The sequence below is a fragment of the Aulostomus chinensis genome, chromosome 6 (assembly GCF_037954235.1).
Source record: "Aulostomus chinensis isolate RoL2024-O1b breed Wild chromosome 6, RoL_Achi_v1.0, whole genome shotgun sequence".
NCBI lineage: Eukaryota > Metazoa > Chordata > Actinopteri > Syngnathiformes > Aulostomidae > Aulostomus > Aulostomus chinensis.
The window spans coordinates 12,574,620-12,595,600 of NC_141325.1; the positions used below are offsets into that span (position 1 = coordinate 12,574,620).

Below are 20,981 nucleotides of genomic sequence, written 5' to 3' on the forward strand. Positions count from 1 at the left end.
GTCCTTCAGGAGGAGCGACAGGAGGATGGCGTTTTCCTGAGTGTTGCTTTTCCGTTCCAGTCGCCAGGAAACAGGCAGAAACTGCAGCGCTTCATCTCACAGTACCTCTACAATTAGTGTTAAACTGATCAGCATGAGTCACGGCCTTGGCACTGCTCTGTTTTGACCTCATCGACTATTGGAGTCACCAAAGCTTTTGTTCATTGTTAAAGGTGCATGCTGAGCCAGGTTTTGGGCACCTTTTTGGTTAATAGCATTTAGATTTTTCAGTGATGAGACATTGATTTTAAGTTCATCTGCAGTAATAGCATTAGCATAAAGCCACAGGAGACAAAGATTACGATGTCCCTGTAATCAGCTGTGAAGACTCAGCTTGCATTTTTCATGTTTAGGTTCTAATGAAGGCTGTTCAGAGTTTCCTTTGTAACCCCACATTTTTTGTCTTTATTTCTACTTTTCACACATTCTGTAGTTCATGCCAATTAATGTTTGTACAATCAATTGCTTTTTCTTATTAAACTGACCCAAATTCGGGAGTTTATTTAAAAAGACCGATAAGCCTCCGGTAGTATAGTTTCCTATATATTTTTTTAATGTCATTCATCATTCTGAGTCATTTTATCCCTGAATGTGCTGAGTCATTCTTTAGGAGTCCTATTGACACTTGACGGATGCAGAGACGAATCAGTGCCTCAACTGAATGGGATTCCTGTCTTGGCAGGCTTCATATTTTGCTGTTTACAGCTCCTTGTTTGTGCAGCGTGGAGTCTAAGCCAACAGCAACCTAAACAGCAGATAATCAGCTCTCACCGGGCATGAAACACTACTGCCACCTGGTGTTGACCAGCCTGCACTGCTGAGTCCTAAAGCCTATCACTCAATTTGAAGGTAGTGATTCCTCATCATGTGAATTTTGAAGGCAACTGGAGCCCAAGTGGCCATGTAAGTGTAGATATGATGGTTTGGTTCACAGCTTTTCATATTTGCATATCTAATTGTTCCTCGGCAACAGGTTTGAACCAAAAATAACTTATTTGAAACATATATAGTAAACTGCCCTACCAAATGAATGTACATCAGCCAAACCTGATAGTGCCACATTTACTTTAAAATCTGAACATCTTCTGCTGTCCTTCTATACCTTTGAACTCAGTTCTCATCAAAGCATTTCCCAACATATTTCTTTTACTTCACAAACAGTCCAAGTCTATATGAAAATTCTTGTTCTTCAACTGAGTACAAACAAGTCCAATCATTACATTTGTTTGTTGACTCCTGGCATCAAAGTAAGCATTAAATAATTATGATTAAAGTTAAAGCTGGTAAAATAATCGGTGAACTTTTTATTTCCCTTGTTACGTTCATAAAAATTTAAGTGTGTGGATAAAAGCTTAAGGAGTCTGGGAATTTGCTTTGAAAGTGAATTTTACTCTTTAAAAAGCTGTGAGGACCTTGAGTCTGTGAGTCAAAGCCCAGATTGAAGTGATTATGAAGAATTTCTCTCTAGGCATTGAAAACAAATATCTTTAATGTCAAAGAAATCCCCAGTCATAGGAAATGCATTTTCTAAGGATGTGTAGTTTATTAGAATTTATTCTACATAACATGAGTGGATCACTTTCTAACAAATCTTGGTTTTCAAACAATAAAGCAAATACTGCAGCAACAGCAGAAGTGGATTGTTGTTCTTCCAGGCAGTTTGTGTCCCAGTTTAGATCACTTTGTTGATTATTGAGCCTAACTGGTCTATTTGGCACTCCACAATGTCTCCTCTCTGAAAGACAAAACAGTGAAAACACTTTGTTACAGCGCACATTCACTCCTTTGGGATGGATCCTTTCACCGGTGAATTAAAATTGAAGAACATTGCTGAGTACATGTATTGCGGTACAACAAGTTGTTGTTTTCATTGTCAGTTTCAAACTCACCTTTAGAAATACAGGTGGTTTCCTGAAGACACCCACACCTGGAGGGGTGCCGGTCAGGAACACGTCTCCAGGAGTTAGTGTCACGAACCTGACACAAGAGGAAAGAAAATCTCAGAATTGGAGGATCCATGATTAAAATGATCCACGGTGAACAAAAACTAGTGTTTATCGTCCATAAGCACAACAACGTCTCCTCAGCCAGGGAGCTCATGTTTTCACCCCCATCTGTTTTTCTTTTCTTCCTTTTTTTTCCGCAGGATTGCAACTGGAATAAAATATGCATTGCTGCCCAAGGATGAACCCATTCCATTGTGTATACATGAAAGAGTGCAGACCCAGGATTTCGTAGTTGTTGTTGTAGCTTTCCTCAACATTCAACATAAACACACACAGTATAGCTGGCTTCTTCGAAAGGTGTCAGGAGGCTAGCTAGCACAGTACTGCTTTAGTGAATTTGACATTTTCATTTGCAGCTGGAGCTACTGAGCCACGAGAGAGCGCTGTATGTATTATACAAATCTACTCCAGCGCACAGACCCTGGGAGGCAAAGACATCACCGATATGTGGACTCACTTTGAGACCCAGGTGACCAGCGCCTCAGTCTTGAAGATCATCTGATCAGTATTGCTGCTTTGGACGGTTTCTCCATTTACCCGGCAGTGGACAGCCAGATTGTGAGGATCTGGAGGTGAAATGATCACAAAAAAAAACTTGGTTGATGTTTAAATAATGAGCTGTCATGAAATGTAGAATAAAAAGTTAAGTTGCCAGTAAAGGAATGGCTATACGGATACACAATGTATTAAAGTACTGAAAGTTAGTTTTCCAAACATAGTTCATATTGTAGTGTTGGATAAAGTCTCATCTGCTGTCCAAAAAGAAGGTTTTGTTCTTATTTTATCTTTCAGATGTGATTTGTGCTGCTGCTCCAATCAACCCCTTGACTCAGAAATACCAATAGCGTCTTCACGTTCCACCTTCATCTCCCTGCTGTGTTGTCTTGTTCCCTCTCACCTTTCACAGCTTCTGTGGTCACCAAAGCAGGGCCAAGAGGACAGAAGCTGTCAAACGTTTTTCCCAGCAACCACTGCCTCCCATTGCGCTTCATCTGCCAGTCACGCGCACTGACGTCATTGGCCACAGTGAAGCCAGCCACATGGGAGAGTGCGTCTTCCTCCTGAATAACAAGAAGAGGAAACAGTCTGGACAGATGCTACACGTTAGAGGCTATGCTTGTGATGTCATGACCACCACCTTGATGTGCTTCCCACTTCGTCCAATCACAAAAGCCAGCTCCACCTCCCAGTCTACTTCCTTCAAAGAAGAAAGACAATCAGCAGGTACAGCACCAAATATTTAAGAACAATATTTTACACTAATTCTGAGAAAGATGTATGAAGTCATACACTTAACAATGTGGAGGAAGACAGAAAACACAACTAATATATGACTAATTCTCCCACAATATAATCCAGTTAGGAATTCCAGGTGCAACAAGGGCTAAAAAAAAAAATGCAAACGATATATTATGACACACAAAGAGTTGCAGGTCCTAGGACTCACTCGGCTCTCTTGGGGAAGAATGATGTCATCATATGGCCCTGTAATGGCACTGGGAAACTTGCTGAAGATGATGGGTTCCTTTGGAATCGGGGCATTCTGCTCCAGGCAGTGGTCCCGGTAATTCATACCCACACACACCACCTTCTCTGGGGCCAACACAGGAGAGAGCAGCCTGATATCTGAACGCTCCAGCACACACTGGCCAGATGACAGGGCTCTGAGGAGGAGGAGTGAAGATGATGATGATTTAGGAGACGGGAGAAAAACGAAGATGAAAATGTCGATCTGTCAGATGGGGTTGAAAGTATTGTGCTAAATATTGTCATGTGCTCTATTTTTAAGCTTGACAGGTGAGTTAACATGCTGACCACTATCGTCATATTTTGGAATTCACATGCTAATGATAATTTGAGTTTTTGGACGCCTGAGGAATGACCTCAGCCTGAGCACTTCCATTAGCATTTGGGGCTTTTGTGTCTTTCAAGCCTGAAATATGACCTACCATCCTGAGCAGTAGCATTAACTCTAACACTTACTTATGTGCCGATCTTCCTCCTGATATATAATTTACTCATTTAAAACATCATGTTGCAGTTTCAACCAAATGTATTCTTTTGGCACTTCTGTTATTGGTATTAATTACAATAATTATTTTTTTTCTACTTTGCTTTTTATATGGCTTATTTTATGCAATCACTATTGTCTGACGATGCGCAAGGCTTGTTTCACCTGAACATTTATGTAGCTACAAAGACCGCAAGTGCTCATGGTCTATGACAACCAATGTCTGATGTGTGTGCATGGTGACACTGCCAGTGTGAGAATTTAATTGTGCCCTCGCATGAAACCTATGAAAACTAGTTTGAACTCTCAAAATATTGAAAACAGTTTTTACATCAAGTGTCACTAACTCCATCCATCCATCTTCTATACCACTTATCTGTTAAGAGTCACGGGCTGGAGCCTATCCCAACTGACATTGGGCGAGAGGCGGGGTTCACCCTGGACGGGTCGCCAGTCCGTTGCAGGGACATCAGGGTTCAGTACTGTATCTTGCTCAAGGGTACTTCAATATGGTCACCGGGGGAAGTGGGGATCGAACCAGTGACCCTTCAGTTGCTAGGCACCCACACTACCTCTGAGCCATGCCGCGCTATGTGACTAAGATTATTCTTGCATTTGTTTGAACCCAACCACAGAATCATTTTTTTCATATTTTTAGGTGCTGTTCTTTTAGTGCTGTAATCTAAAACATTTTGCAATGTGTTCCTTTTCACAGTGGCCTTTGACCACAGAAATTTTTCCATCACATCACTTCCCTTAAGATGTGCCCGATATATCGTGTGTGTGTGTGTATGTGTGTTGGACCTCTGTGCACATTCCAGACCCTTGTCTCCCATCTCCAGTAGATCTCTCATCGTTGAGGGCATGGAGGGGTCAAACTCCTTTAGGTCCACCACGCCAAGCCCTGGACCTTGCTCTACTCCCACTCTGACTCCACCTCCTTCACCTTGCCGGACAAACTGCACCAGACGCATCGGTGCACCACACAAGCCTCGCTGCTGTGAGTAGACTGTTGGTTTGAGAGACAGGAAACTCCTACAAATGCAAAAGGAGGGAAGAGGAAGTCTCATCTGTGGATGAAGCAAGAAGAATGTTAACTGCAAATGATTAATTCATCAGTCATCAAATTTACTTGTGGTATTTGTACAAAAAAATATCAGCTGTTTCTGAGAGTTCAGGGGTTCAACTTTTTCTAAACTTGCTGATTTGACATGAAATGATCCATTAGCCTTAGCTGTTGACTGTTGGTCGAGAATGTCATCACTGAATTCAACTAGCCAGGACTTGGTGATAAACATTGTCCAGAAACGAGCATGTACACTGAGGGGGTGTTGAATTTCTGTAATGGTGGTTCAAAACTATTTGCCTGAAAAAAATGATTTTAATGCATTTGATTGAAGATTATGGCGGCACAGTGGTGCAGTGGTCAGCACTGTCGCCTCACAGCAAGAAGGTCCTGGGTTTGAGCCCCAGCTCCAGTACGGGATCTTTCTGTGTGGAGTCTGCATGTTCTCCCTGTTCCTGTGTGGGTTCTCTCTGGTACTCCAGCTTCCTCCCACAGTCCAAAGACATCAAGAGGGGACGAGGCTGATTGATACTCTAAATTGACTGTAGGTATGACTGTGAGTGTGAATGGTTGTCTGTCTCTGTGTGTTGGCCCTGTGATGGACTGGTGACCTGTCCAGGGTGAACCCCACCTCTCGCCCAAAAGCCACTGGGATAGGCTCCAGCCCCCCCGGGACCCTTAACAGGATAAGCAGAAGAAAATGGATGGATGGATTGAAGATTATATCCATCCATCCATTTTCTACCACTTATCCTGTTGAGTCCAATCCTTGCTGTTCACCAGGTATCTGAGTTACTCCTGCCCAGAGAAGCGTCCCAGTTGAAATTTCCAGCTTCCCAGTTCAATTGAAATGTGGCATCATAGGCAAGTGAAGCGAAAAGAATCCCTTCCCTTTTACTCACAAACAGATGTCTGGAGCTCTCAAAGGCTTTTTTCCCTCCCACATTACTTCCTTGTGACTCCAGAACACAGAAAGAGCCTGCTGTTCAAATTTAGCTTCAGGCTAATGCAACTGATGATTAATATCAGCAACTGCAGATAAACGCTTTTGTTTTTGGCTCATATTAAAATGATTGAGGTTTACTGAGCAGACAGCTTGATCAAGAGGACCTCAACTGTACGGGACAAAATTGCTGAGTTTGTAATCAGACATTCCTCTTGCTTTTGTAAGCAGCCAGTCACAATTAGCTGCAAGCTAAATTTACATGGTTGGCTCATTTTGCATTGTGAAGTTCCAAGGAAGTGATGTAGGAGGGAAATAAATCTTTGAGCCCAAAATGCTTTTTAGTTTGAACTTGAATATGCAAAATACATGTTCTGAGTCAGGGTTGGATTATTTATGAGGAATGGCCCCAGGTGAGGGGTCACCTAGGCACGATTTGAAAATTGTAATGGGTGACCTGAACGCAAAGGTTGAGAACAAGAACACCAACTACAAAAGAGCAATGGGGAACGAAGGCTGTGGAACCATGAACGACAACGGAAAACGGCTGCTGGAGCTTTGCACCACCTATGACCTCGTCATTGGAGGAACTCTCTTTCCACACCATGACATACACAAACTGACATGGTGCTCCCCCAATGGAAGGGACAAGAATCAGATCGACCACCTGATGGTAAATGGTACCTGGAGACGCTCACTCCTAGATGTCCAAGTGAGAAGGGGAGCAGATGTTAACAGTGACCATCATCTGGTGACAGCAGTACTGAAGCTCAAGCTGAGAGGAACAGGGCGAAGAGAAGTAGGACGTCAGCTTTTTGATGTAGGGAGACTCTATTCCCCCAAAGTCAAGAATGCCTTCGTCCTAACGCTGAAGAACAGGTTCCAAATACTGGCAAGCACTGAAGATGTTCACACACCACCAGAGGAAAAGGAAGTCAACCACATGTGGGAACAAATCAAAGTAGCATACTCTGAAAGCAGCGAATCCTGTCTAGGAAAAAGAAAACCAAAAAGGAAGCAGTGGATTACACGCGACACCCTGCAGGCCACTGAACACAGGAGAAGCCTCAAGAAAAAGTTTTTAGAAGCCAATTCTGAGGGTTTCAGGTCAGATATAAAGTGCAGTACAGAGAAGCAGACCTACAAGTAAAGAGAAAGGTTAGAGCTGACAAGAGGGTGTACATGGAAGATCTTGTAAACCAGGCAGAACTTTCAGCCAGAAAAGGAGAACAGGGAACTTTATACAGGATTACCAATTCAATTTGTGGAAAATACCGTAGGAACACCAATGTACCAATCGCAAACAAACAGGGACGACTCCTCACTTCTGAAACAGAAATAGAAACCCGTTGGGCACAACACTTCAATGAAGTCCTCAACAGACCACCGCCAAGACTAGAGGCTGATATACAGGAAATAAAAGCTGATCTTGATGTGGATATTGAATCTCCACGAATAGAAGAAATCATCTCCTCCATCAAATCCCTCAAGAATGGTAAAGCTCCAGGGCTGGACAACTTAAATGAAGGGCTGTTTAAGGCAGACCCAGACCAGGCAGCTAAAGCCCTATAACCACTTTTTACAGCCATATGGGAGGGGGAGAAGGTACCGGATGACTGGACAAAGGGCATCATTGTGAAAATCCCAAAGAAACGTGCCCTCAGCAACTGCAACAACTGGCGTGGCATCACCCTTTTGTCCATTCCCAGCAAAATCCTTGCCAAAATCATCATACAAAGAATAGCAGATGCGTTGGATAAAGAACTCAGAAGAACAAGCAGGGTTCAGAATGGGTAGAGGATGTGTTGACCACATATTTACCTTACGTAACATCATTGAGCAGTGTACAGAGTGACAGAGGCAACTGTACATAAACTTTGTAGATTTTGAGATGGACAGTATCCATAGGGACAGTCTGTGGAGAATACTACGCGCTTATGGAATTCCAAACCAAATTGTCCATATCATTAAAAGTTTCTATACCAATTTCAAATGCCAAATAGGAACCAGCCAGCACAGTTTTGCAGTTAAAACAGGGGTGAGGCAAGGCTGTGTTATGTCTGCACTTCTCTTTAACCTAGTCATAGACTGGGTGATGAAAAGAACCACCGAAGACAAACCCAGGGGGAAAAAAGGTGGACTCTCTTCTCGAAATTGGAAGATCTTGACTTTGCAGATGACATGGCCTTATTCTCTCACACACACCAACACATGCAAGAGAAAACCTGTCATCTGAACAACTTTGCAAAGCAAGTAGGTCTGACAGTAAACCTGAAGAAGACAGAGCTGATGTTGCTGAATATCCCAACCCCCTCACCAATCCAAATAGACAGTGTAAACCTACCTACAACCAATGTTTTCACATACCTAGGCAGTGTTGTCAGCCCTGATGGAGGTGCGGACAATGACATCACAAGCCGACTCAGCAAGGCCAGAAACATCCTAATAAGGCTCAACAACGTCTGGAAGTCGGCCCAATACAACACTAACACCAAGCTGAGGCTCTACCAGAGCTGTGTCCTCTCCACCCTACTATACGGTGCTGAATATTGGCGGACGACAGAAACTGATCTCCACAGACTGTCAACCTTTCACACCAAAAGCCTTCGAAAAATACAGCGGATATTCTGGCCCAAAACCATCTCTAATCAACACCTTCTTAGTATGTGCAAACAAAACATGGCAAACATCCTAATGAGAAGGCAGTGGGAGTGGATTGGACATGTAATCCGCAGAGAGCAGGGCAACATCACCCAAACTGCTCTTCACTGGACACCAGAAGGCAAGCGCAAGAGAGGCCGACCCAAGAACACCTGGCAGAGGACTGTAGAGGGAGAAATGAAGACCCTGCATCATACCTGGGGTTCCATCAAGACTCTGGCCCAGAACAGACAGGAGTGGAGATCCTTTGTTGCTGCCCTACATGCCAGCCAGCATATAAGGCAGTAAGTAAGTAGTAAGTAAGTAATCTCCAGGTGAGGCCTGCCTCACGTTGCCAACAATGCTAACTCACAAGCCTTATGCTAGGTAAATGTCAATGGGGGTTGATTGGAGTTGGCATGGGGTCAAAATGATCACAAGAACAGTGAGCATAAATCCCAGAACCACACGGGGGGACCAAGTGAATGACCTGCAGAGAGCTGGGACCAAAGTAACAAAGGCTACCAACACGCTACACCGCCAGGGACTTAAATCCTGCAGTGCCAGACGTGTCCCCTTGCTTAAGCCAGTACATGTCCAGGCCGTCTGAAGCATGCTAGAGAGCTTTAGGATAATCCAGAGGAGAATTGGGAGAATGTTACATGAAACCAAAATAGAACTTTCTGGTAAAAACTCAACTTGTCATGTTTGGAGGAGAAAGAATGCTGAGTTGCATCCAAAGAACACCATACCTGCTGTGAAGCATGGGGATGGAAACGTCATGGTTTGGGGCTGTTTTTCTGCAAAGGGACCAGGACAACTGATCTGCGTAAAGGGGAGAATGAATGGGGCCATGTATCGTGAGATTTTGAGTGAAAACATCAGCAAGGGCATTGAAGATGAAACGTGGCTGGGTCTTTCAGCATGACAGTGAGCTTAAACACACCAAAAAGCCTGAAGCATTTCAAGGTCCTGGAGTGGCCTAGCCAGTCTCCAGATCTCAACCCCATAGAAAAGCTTTGGAAAGAGTTGAAAGTCTGTGTTGCCCAGCGACAGCCCCAAAACATCACTGCTCCAGAGGAGATCTGTATGGAGGAATGGGAAAAAAAAACCAGCAACCGTGTTTGAAAATCTTGTGAGGACCTCCAGAAAACGTTTGACCTCTGTCATTGCCAACAAAGGGTATATAACAAAGTATCGAGATGAACTTTTGTGATTCACCAGATACTTATTTCCAACCATAAATTTGCACATATTGTTTTTTTTTTTAAATCAGACAATGTGATTTTTCTGGATTTTTTTTTTTTTTTTTTACTCATTTTGTTTCTCCTACTTGAAGTGTACCTATGATGAAAATTACAGGCCTCTCATCTTCTTCAGTGGGACAACTTGCACAATAGTTGGCCGACTAAATACTTTTTTGCCCCACTGTAATTACTCCTACGTGTGTTCTTGCACTCCCTAACGGTTTACTGTGAACCTGAAAGCTGGATCCCTCAGGCTGGAGGGTGAGGATGGACTTCTGGAGTTTAGCTCACTCACCCTAATTATCAGGAAAAAGTCAGAGTGGCAATGCCAGTTAAAGATGAAGAATTAGACAGGTTACAAAACTATAGCTCCAAATGATCTGTACATCCGTCAGATTGAAGGAAGGGGCCACTAATAGCGCACCAAACCCATCCATTTTCTTCCACTTATTCCTATTAAGGGTTGCGGGGGGGGGGGGGGCTGGAGCCTATCCCAGCAGCCTTCAGGTGAGAGGTGGGGTTCACCCTGGACGGGTCACCAGTCCATCCCAGGACCAACACATAGAGACAGACAACCATTCACACTCACAGTCACACCTACGGTCAATTTAGAGTATCAATCAACCTCGTCCCCTCTTGATGTCTTTGGACTGTGGGAGGAAGCTGGAGTACCAGAGAGAACCCACGTAGGAACAGGGAGAACATGCAGACTCACAGACAGACCCCGTGCTGGAGCCGGGACCCAAACCCAGAACCTTCTTGCTGTGAGGCAACAGTGCTGACCACTGCACCACCGTGCTGCCACTGAAGATTACATTTTTCACTTAAAAAAAAAAAGCATCTCAAACAAATGACTAAAACTGAAAGAGTCCTGGAAGTGTGACAATTCATTAGTGGCAGAAAACTGTATAAAAACTTGCATAAACTGCTAAATACATGATCTCTTCCACTTATTACATTTTCATATTTTTATCCAGCGAACAATGTAATTAATTTTATTTTCAATTAAACAGAAAAGTTGTCCAACTTCATCGAGGATGAAGGGATAGTTTGAAAATTCTGCTACTTCCAAGGAAGACTGCTGCGCTGGCATGTTTGCTGCTGAGGCAGCAAGTTTGAAAAAATGTCGAAGCATGACCCTTGGGTGACACAGTAAATACAAATAAAGCAGACCTCCCAATTTCAGAACGTCTGATGAATTTCTCAGAAATGTTACGTCATATTTTATCTACAGCTCCCAGGTTGAAACTGTCGATGGCATTTCTCAACTCATCTTCCAACAGATCCTGCCTTTCATCAGAATTATCTGCAGGAACGTCATGGTGTGATCTGAGTTGGGTAATATCACAGCCTCGTCACGGGGCAAAAACGAGTGTGACGATCAAAGTAGTTACGGTCCCGTTTTAATTAATAGGGGGACAGAGATTGACGTGTGTCCGTTGCATTCGTTTCTCGTCATAAGTGGAACTCCTTTTACTCACGCTGAGACGCCCGGACGTGTTACCCTGAGAACCGGGCCTTCACGCTCAACCTTCCGTTACTTCTTTCGCGTTAAAACTTTCTTCTACAGCGTGAATTCAAGCGTCGACAGAAGGCTGCAGGCGTTCCCGGTGTGAGCTGCCCACGCCGCTCAGAGTACCCGGGCTCCGCCAGTAACCTAACGTTCCAACATCTCCCTGTTGGAAAGTGGCCTTCACCTTATTAATGTGGACATTCTTTCAACCAAACTCCTAAAAAAATTGCCTCAAATGCAAAAAAAGACATAACGTAAAGGACAGGCTATTTCTCAATTTCTCCTCCGCCTGTCTGATGAAACACTGGCAGCAGCCATAGATGCCAAAAGCCAAAGAAGCTGCTGTTGCATGCAAAGTGTCCAGCTGGCTCTTGTCTGGAGTGACGCTGTACTCCCGTCTGGCTCTGGGTGGTAGAACTGCAACTAACTGATAGGAGAGGCACGAACCTGCACCGACGTAGCTTCAGGAGCTAGCTCGAGCCTACCTGGTGCTCGATGTGCAGCTGCGGCTACGACTCTTATCTAAGATCATCCAAAGGAGGTCTGTGACCCGCGATGATGGCTCAGGCGCTTTTGCCTGAACTTTGCACCTGTTCCAGTTAACGCTCACCTTTGTGGGTCTACACGAAAAGACGACTAAAGACTACTTCCTGTTTGCGTTTGCAGTCATTGAGGGCAACTCTATAGCGAGACTCATTCGCCAGTCAGTACTAAATATGACGATTTAACGATATTATCAATTAAAGTAATCAATACGACAATAAACCCGTGCGTCTCTTAACGGTGCTTCTCAGCCTTTTAAATCAGGTTTTAGAACTACAATTCCCAGCTGGAAGCTGCAGCACGACTTCTATTGCCGTGGGACTTTAACAACTTAGGGGCATGAACAACGTGAAATATGAAATTTGCCAACGAAAACAAACATTAATGCTCAACACACATAAAGTCAAGGGAAGAGAAAGGTTAGAGCTGACAAGAGGGTGTACATGGAAGATCTTGTAAACCAGGCAGAACTTGCAGCCAGAAAAGGAGAACAGGGAACTTTATACAGGATTACCAATTCAATTTGTGGAAAATACCGTAGGAACACCAATGTACCAATCGCAAACAAACAGGGACGACTCCTCACTTCTGAAACAGAAATAGAAACCCGTTGGGCACAACACTTCAATGAAGTCCTCAACAGACCACCGCCAAGACTAGAGGCTGATATACAGGAAATAAAAGCTGATCTTGATGTGGATATTGAATCTCCACGAATAGAAGAAATCATCTCCTCCATCAAATCCCTCAAGCATGGTAAAGCTCCAGGGCTGGACAACTTAAATGCAGAGCTGTTTAAGGCAGACCCAGACCAGGCAGCTAAAGCCCTCAAACCACTTTTTACAGCCATATGGGAGGGGGAGAAGGTACCGGATGACTGGACAAAGGGCATCATTGTGAAAATCCCAAAGAAACGTGCCCTCAGCAACTGCAACAACTGGCGTGGCATCACCCTTTTGTCCATTCCCAGCAAAATCCTTGCCAAAATCATCATACAAAGAATAGCAGATGCGTTGGATAAAGAACTCAGAAGAACAAGCAGGGTTCAGAATGGGTAGAGGATGTGTTGACCACATATTTACCTTACGTAACATCATTGAGCAGTGTACAGAGTGACAGAGGCAACTGTACATAAACTTTGTAGATTTTGAGAAGGCCTTCGACAGTATCCATAGGGACAGTCTGTGGAGAATACTACACGCTTATGGAATTCCAAACCAAATTGTCCATATCATTAAAAGTTTCTATACCAATTTCAAATGCCAAATAGGAACCAGCCAGGACAGTTTTGCAGTTAAAACAGGGGTGAGGCAAGGCTGTGTTATGTCTGCACTTCTCTTTAACCTAGTCATAGACTGGGTGATGAAAAGAACCACCGAAGACAAACCCAGGGGGAAAAAAGGTGGACTCTCTTCTCGAAATTGGAAGATCTTGACTTTGCAGATGACATGGCCTTATTCTCTCACACACACCAACACATGCAAGAGAAAACCTGTCATCTGAACAACTTTGCAAAGCAAGTAGGTCTGACAGTAAACCTGAAGAAGACAGAGCTGATGTTGCTGAATATCCCAACCCCCTCACCAATCCAAATAGACAGTGTAAACCTACCTACAACCAATGTTTTCACATACCTAGGCAGTGTTGTCAGCCCTGATGGAGGTGCGGACAATGACATCACAAGCCGACTCAGCAAGGCCAGAAACATCCTAATAAGGCTCAACAACGTCTGGAAGTCGGCCCAATACAACACTAACACCAAGCTGAGGCTCTACCAGAGCTGTGTCCTCTCCACCCTACTATACGGTGCTGAATATTGGCGGACGACAGAAACTGATCTCCACAGACTGTCAACCTTTCACACCAAAAGCCTTCGAAAAATACAGCGGATATTCTGGCCCAAAACCATCTCTAATCAACACCTTCTTAGTATGTGCAAACAAAACATGGCAAACATCCTAATGAGAAGGCAGTGGGAGTGGATTGGACATGTAATCCGCAGAGAGCAGGGCAACATCACCCAAACTGCTCTTCACTGGACACCAGAAGGCAAGCGCAAGAGAGGCCGACCCAAGAACACCTGGCAGAGGACTGTAGAGGGAGAAATGAAGACCCTGCATCATACCTGGGGTTCCATCAAGACTCTGGCCCAGAACAGACAGGAGTGGAGATCCTTTGTTGCTGCCCTACATGCCAGCCAGCATATAAGGCAGTAAGTAAGTAGTAAGTAAGTAATCTCCAGGTGAGGCCTGCCTCACGTTGCCAACAATGCTAACTCACAAGCCTTATGCTAGGTAAATGTCAATGGGGGTTGATTGGAGTTGGCATGGGGTCAAAATGATCACAAGAACAGTGAGCATAAATCCCAGAACCACACGGGGGGACCAAGTGAATGACCTGCAGAGAGCTGGGACCAAAGTAACAAAGGCTACCAACACGCTACACCGCCAGGGACTTAAATCCTGCAGTGCCAGACGTGTCCCCTTGCTTAAGCCAGCACATGTCCAGGCCGTCTGAAGCATGCTGGAGAGCTTTTGGATAATCCAGAGGAGAATTGGGAGAATGTCACATGAAACCAAAATAGAACTTTCTGGTAAAAACTCAACTTGTCATGTTTGGAGGAGAAAGAATGCTGAGTTGCATCCAAAGAACACCATACCTGCTGTGAAGCATGGGGATGGAAACGTCATGGTTTGGGGCTGTTTTTCTGCAAAGGGACCAGGACAACTGATCTGCGTAAAGGGGAGAATGAATGGGGCCATGTATCGTGAGATTTTGAGTGAAAACATCAGCAAGGGCATTGAAGATGAAACGTGGCTGGGTCTTTCAGCATGACAGTGAGCTTAAACACACCAAAAAGACTGAAGCATTTCAAGGTCCTGGAGTGGCCTAGCCAGTCTCCAGATCTCAACCCCATAGAAAAGCTTTGGAAAGAGTTGAAAGTCTGTGTTGCCCAGCGACAGCCCCAAAACATCACTGCTCCAGAGGAGATCTGTATGGAGGAATGGGCCAAAATACCAGCAACCGTGTTTGAAAATCTTGTGAGGACCTCCAGAAAACATTTGACCTCTGTCATTGCCAACAAAGGGTATATAACAAAGTATCGAGATGAACTTTTGTGATTCACCAGATACTTATTTCCAACCATAAATTTGCACATAATTTTTTTTTTTTTTTTTAATCAGACAATGTGATTTTTCTGGATTTTTTTTTTTTTTTTTTTACTCATTTTGTTTCTCCTACTTGAAGTGTACCTATGATGAAAATTACAGGCCTCTCATCTTCTTCAGTGGGACAACTTGCACAATAGTTGGCCGACTAAATACTTTTTTGCCCCACTGTAATTACTCCTACGTGTGTTCTTGCACTCCCTAACGGTTTACTGTGAACCTGAAAGCTGGATCCCTCAGGCTGGAGGGTGAGGATGGACTTCTGGAGTTTAGCTCACTCACCCTAATTATCAGGAAAAAGTCAGAGTGGCAATTCCAGTTAAAGATGAAGAATTCGACAGGTTACAACAGGTTTACTCATTTTGTTTCTCCTACTTGAAGTGTACCTATGATGAAAATTACAGGCCTCTCATCTTCTTCAGTGGGACAACTTGCACAATATTTGGCCGACTAAATACTTTTTTGCCCCACTGTAATTACTCCTACGTGTGTTCTTGCACTCCCTAACGGTTTACTGTGAACCTGAAAGCTGGATCCCTCAGGCTGGAGGGTGAGGATGGACTTCTGGAGTTTAGCTCACTCACCCTAATTATCAGGAAAAAGTCAGAGTGGCGATGCCAATTAAAGATGAAGAATTAGACAGGTTACAAAACTATAGCTCCAAATGATCTGTACATCCGTCAGATTGAAGGAAGGGGCCACTAATAGCGCACCAAACCCATCCATTTTCTTCCACTTATTCCTATTAAGGGTTGCGGGGGGGGGGGGGCTGGAGCCTATCCCAGCAGCCTTCAGGTGAGAGGTGGGGTTCACCCTGGACGGGTCACCAGTCCATCCCAGGACCAACACATAGAGACAGACAACCATTCACACTCACAGTCACACCTACGGTCAATTTAGAGTATCAATCAACCTCGTCCCCTCTTGATGTCTTTGGACTGTGGGAGGAAGCTGGAGTACCATTGAGAACCCACACAGGAACAGGGAGAACATGCAGACTCACAGACAGACCCCGTGCTGGAGCCGGGACCCAAACCCAGAACCTTCTTGCTGTGAGGCAACAGTGCTGACCACTGCACCACCGTGCCGCCACTGAAGATTACATTTTTCACTTAAAAAAAAAAAGCATCTCAAACAAATGACTAAAACTGAAAGAGTCCTGGAAGTGTGACAATTCATTAGTGGCAGAAAACTGTATAAAAACTTGCATAAACTGCTAAATACATTATCTCTTCCACTTATTACATTTTCATATTTTTATCCAGCGAACAATGTAATTACTTTTATTTTCAATTAAACAGAAAAGTTGTCCAACTTCATCGAGGATGAAGGGATAGTTTGAAAATTCTGCTACTTCCAAGGAAAACTGCTGCGCTGGCATGTTTGCTGCTGAGGCAGCAAGTTTGAAAAAATGTCGAAGCATGACCCTCGGGTGACACAGTAAATACAAATAAAGCAGACCTCCCAATTTCAGAACGTCTGATGAATTTCTCAGAAATTTTACGTCATATTTTATCTACAGCTCCCAGGTTGAAACTGTCGATGGCATTTCTCAACTCATCTTCCAACAGATCCTGCCTTTCATCAGAATTATCTGCAGGAACGTCATGGTGTGATCTGAGTTGGGTAATATCACAGCCTCGTCACGGGGCAAAAACGAGTGTGACGATCAAAGTAGTTACGGTCCCGTTTTAATTAATAGGGGGACAGAGATTGACGTGTGTCCGTTGCATTCGTTTCTCGTCATAAGTGGAACTCCTTTTACTCACGCTGAGACGCCCGGACGTGTTACCCTGAGAACCGGGCCTTCACGCTCAACCTTCCGTTCACTTCTGTCGCGTTAAAACTTTCTTCTACAGCGTGAATTCAAGCGTCGACAGAAGGCTGCAGGCGTTCCCGGTGTGAGCTGCCCACGCCGCTCAGAGTACCCGGGCTCCGCCAGTAACCTAACGTTCCAACATCTCCCTGTTGGAAAGTGGCCTTCACCTTATTAATGTGGACATTCTTTCAACCAAACTCCTAAAAAAATTGCCTCAAATGCAAAAAAAGACATAACGTAAAGGACAGGCTATTTCTCAATTTCTCCTCCGCCTGTCTGATGAAACACTGGCAGCAGCCATAGATGCCAAAAGCCAAAGAAGCTGCTGTTGCATGCAAAGTGTCCAGCTGGCTCTTGTCTGGAGTGACGCTGTACTCCCGTCTGGCTCTGGGTGGTAGAACTGCAACTAACTGATAGGAGAGGCACGAACCTGCACCGACGTAGCTTCAGGAGCTAGCTCGAGCCTACCTGGTGCTCGATGTGCAGCTGCGGCTACGACTCTTATCTAAGATCATCCAAAGGAGGTCTGTGACCCGCGATGATGGCTCAGGCGCTTTTGCCTGAACTTTGCACCTGTTCCAGTTAACGCTCACCTTTGTGGGTCTACACGAAAAGACGACTAAAGACTACTTCCTGTTTGCGTTTGCAGTCATTGAGGGCAACTCTATAGCGAGACTCATTCGCCAGTCAGTACTAAATATGACGATTTAACGATATTATCAATTAAAGTAATCAATACGACAATAAACCCGTGCGTCTCTTAATGGTGCTTCTCAGCCTTTTAAATCAGGTTTTAGAACTACAATTCCCAGCTGGAAGCTGCAGCACGACTTCTATTGCTGTGGGACTTTAACAACTTAGGGGCATGAACAACGTGAAATATGAAATTTGCCAACGAAAACAAACATTAATGCTCAACACACATAAAGTCAAGGGAAGAGAAAGGTTAGAGCTGACAAGAGGGTGTACATGGAAGATCTTGTAAACCAGGCAGAACTTGCAGCCAGAAAAGGAGAACAGGGAACTTTATACAGGATTACCAATTCAATTTGTGGAAAATACCGTAGGAACACCAATGTACCAATCGCAAACAAACAGGGACGACTCCTCACTTCTGAAACAGAAATAGAAACCCGTTGGGCACAACACTTCAATGAAGTCCTCAACAGACCACCGCCAAGACTAGAGGCTGATATACAGGAAATAAAAGCTGATCTTGATGTGGATATTGAATCTCCACGAATAGAAGAAATCATCTCCTCCATCAAATCCCTCAAGCATGGTAAAGCTCCAGGGCTGGACAACTTAAATGCAGAGCTGTTTAAGGCAGACCCAGACCAGGCAGCTAAAGCCCTCAAACCACTTTTTACAGCCATATGGGAGGGGGAGAAGGTACCAGATGACTGGACAAAGGGCATCATTGTGAAAATCCCAAAGAAACGTGCCCTCAGCAACTGCAACAACTGGCGTGGCATCACCCTTTTGTCCATTCCCAGCAAAATCCTTGCCAAAATCATCATACAAAGAATAGCAGATGCGTTGGATAAAGAACTCAGAAGAACAAGCAGGGTTCAGAATGGGTAGAGGATGTGTTGACCACATATTTACCTTACGTAACATCATTGAGCAGTGTACAGAGTGACAGAGGCAACTGTACATAAACTTTGTAGATTTTGAGAAGGCCTTCGACAGTATCCATAGGGACAGTCTGTGGAGAATACTACGCGCTTATGGAATTCCAAACCAAATTGTCCATATCATTAAAAGTTTCTATACCAATTTCAAATGCCAAATAGGAACCAGCCAGGACAGTTTTGCAGTTAAGACAGGGGTGAGGCAAGGCTGTGTTATGTCTGCACTTCTCTTTAACCTAGTCATAGACTGGGTGATGAAAAGAACCACCGAAGACAAACCCAGGGGGAAAAAAGGTGGACTCTCTTCTCGAAATTGGAAGATCTTGACTTTGCAGATGACATGGCCTTATTCTCTCACACACACCAACACATGCAAGAGAAAACCTGTCATCTGAACAACTTTGCAAAGCAAGTAGGTCTGACAGTAAACCTGAAGAAGACAGAGCTGATGTTGCTGAATATCCCAACCCCCTCACCAATCCAAATAGACAGTGTAAACCTACCTACAACCAATGTTTTCACATACCTAGGCAGTGTTGTCAGCCCTGATGGAGGTGCGGACAATGACATCACAAGCCGACTCAGCAAGGCCAGAAACATCCTAATAAGGCTCAACAACGTCTGGAAGTCGGCCCAATACAACACTAACACCAAGCTGAGGCTCTACCAGAGCTGTGTCCTCTCCACCCTACTATACGGTGCTGAATATTGGCGGACGACAGAAACTGATCTCCACAGACTGTCAACCTTTCACACCAAAAGCCTTCGAAAAATACAGCGGATATTCTGGCCCAAAACCATCTCTAATCAACACCTTCTTAGTATGTGCAAACAAAACATGGCAAACATCCTAATGAGAAGGCAGTGGGAGTGGATTGGACATGTAATCCGCAGAGAGCAGGGCAACATCACCCAAACTGCTCTTCACTGGACACCAGAAGGCAAGCGCAAGAGAGGCCGACCCAAGAACACCTGGCAGAGGACTGTAGAGGGAGAAATGAAGACCCTGCATCATACCTGGGGTTCCATCAAGACTCTGGCCCAGAACAGACAGGAGTGGAGATCCTTTGTTGCTGCCCTACATGCCAGCCAGCATATAAGGCAGTAAGTAAGTAGTAAGTAAGTAATCTCCAGGTGAGGCCTGCCTCACGTTGCCAACAATGCTAACTCACAAGCCTTATGCTAGGTAAATGTCAATGGGGGTTGATTGGAGTTGGCATGGGGTCAAAATGATCACAAGAACAGTGAGCATAAATCCCAGAACCACACGGGGGGACCAAGTGAATGACCTGCAGAGAGCTGGGACCAAAGTAACAAAGGCTACCAACACGCTACACCGCCAGGGACTTAAATCCTGCAGTGCCAGACGTGTCCCCTTGCTTAAGCCAGCACATGTCCAGGCCGTCTGAAGCATGCTGGAGAGCTTTTGGATAATCCAGAGGAGAATTGGGAGAATGTCACATGAAACCAAAATAGAACTTTCTGGTAAAAACTCAACTTGTCATGTTTGGAGGAGAAAGAATGCTGAGTTGCATCCAAAGAACACCATACCTGCTGTGAAGCATGGGGATGGAAACGTCATGGTTTGGGGCTGTTTTTCTGCAAAGGGACCAGGACAACTGATCTGCGTAAAGGGGAGAATGAATGGGGCCATGTATCGTGAGATTTTGAGTGAAAACATCAGCAAGGGCATTGAAGATGAAACGTGGCTGGGTCTTTCAGCATGACAGTGAGCTTAAACACACCAAAAAGCCTGAAGCATTTCAAGGTCCTGGAGTGGCCTAGCCAGTCTCCAGATCTCAACCCCATAGAAAAGCTTTGGAAAGAGTTGAAAGTCTGTGTTGCCCAGCGACAGCCCCAAAACATCACTGCTCCAGAGGAGATCTGTATGGAGGAATGGGCCAAAATACCAGCAACCGTGTTTGAAAATCTTGTGAGGACCTCCAGAAAACATTTGACCTCTGTCATTGCCAACAAAGGGTATATAACAAAGTATCGAGATGAACTTTTGTGATTCACCAGATACTTATTTCCAACCATAAATTTGCACATAATTTTTTTTTTTTTTTAAATCAGACAATGTGATTTTTCTGGATTTTTTTTTTTTTTTTTTTTTTACTCATTTTGTTTCTCCTACTTGAAGTGTACCTATGATGAAAATTACAGGCCTCTCATCTTCTTCAGTGGGACAACTTGCACAATAGTTGGCCGACTAAATACTTTTTTGCCCCACTGTAATTACTCCTACGTGTGTTCTTGCACTCCCTAACGGTTTACTGTGAACCTGAAAGCTGGATCCCTCAGGCTGGAGGGTGAGGATGGACTTCTGGAGTTTAGCTCACTCACCCTA

At 44.4% G+C, this 20,981-nt stretch overlaps 2 protein-coding genes across 19 annotated transcripts in view; one reads left to right on the top strand and one right to left on the bottom strand.

Annotated features, from left to right (window-relative positions):
• gpat2 (glycerol-3-phosphate acyltransferase 2, mitochondrial) overlaps positions 1–1,637 on the top strand; it is a 108,166-nt gene extending 106,529 nt beyond the window's left edge. For 5 of the 8 annotated variants that reach the window (XM_086206532.1, XM_086206533.1, XM_086206538.1 and 2 more), the window contains one exon: positions 1–1,636. In XM_086206532.1, coding sequence (XP_086062658.1) covers positions 1–117 — 117 coding nt within the window. In that variant the 3' untranslated portion in view covers positions 118–1,636. The other 3 variants (XM_086206535.1, XM_086206534.1, XM_086206536.1) reach the window with 2 other exon arrangements.
• The window catches only part of fahd2a (fumarylacetoacetate hydrolase domain containing 2A), a 21,796-nt gene continuing 2,340 nt past the window's right edge, over positions 1,526–20,981 (bottom strand). For 3 of the 11 annotated variants that reach the window (XM_086206547.1, XM_086206544.1, XM_086206548.1), the window contains exons 2-8: positions 4,861–5,126; positions 3,493–3,709; positions 3,184–3,243; positions 2,944–3,106; positions 2,503–2,611; positions 1,929–2,016; positions 1,526–1,774 (exon numbers count right to left, since the gene is read on the bottom strand). In XM_086206547.1, coding sequence (XP_086062673.1) covers positions 1,712–1,774; positions 1,929–2,016; positions 2,503–2,611; positions 2,944–3,106; positions 3,184–3,243; positions 3,493–3,709; positions 4,861–5,126 — 966 coding nt within the window. In that variant the 3' untranslated portion in view covers positions 1,526–1,711. Of the gene's footprint in view, positions 1,775–1,928; positions 2,017–2,502; positions 2,612–2,943; positions 3,107–3,183; positions 3,244–3,492; positions 3,710–4,860; positions 5,127–11,433; positions 11,636–11,912; positions 15,893–20,981 lie in introns of those variants that run through there. The other 8 variants (XM_086206545.1, XM_086206542.1, XM_086206543.1 and 5 more) reach the window with 8 other exon arrangements.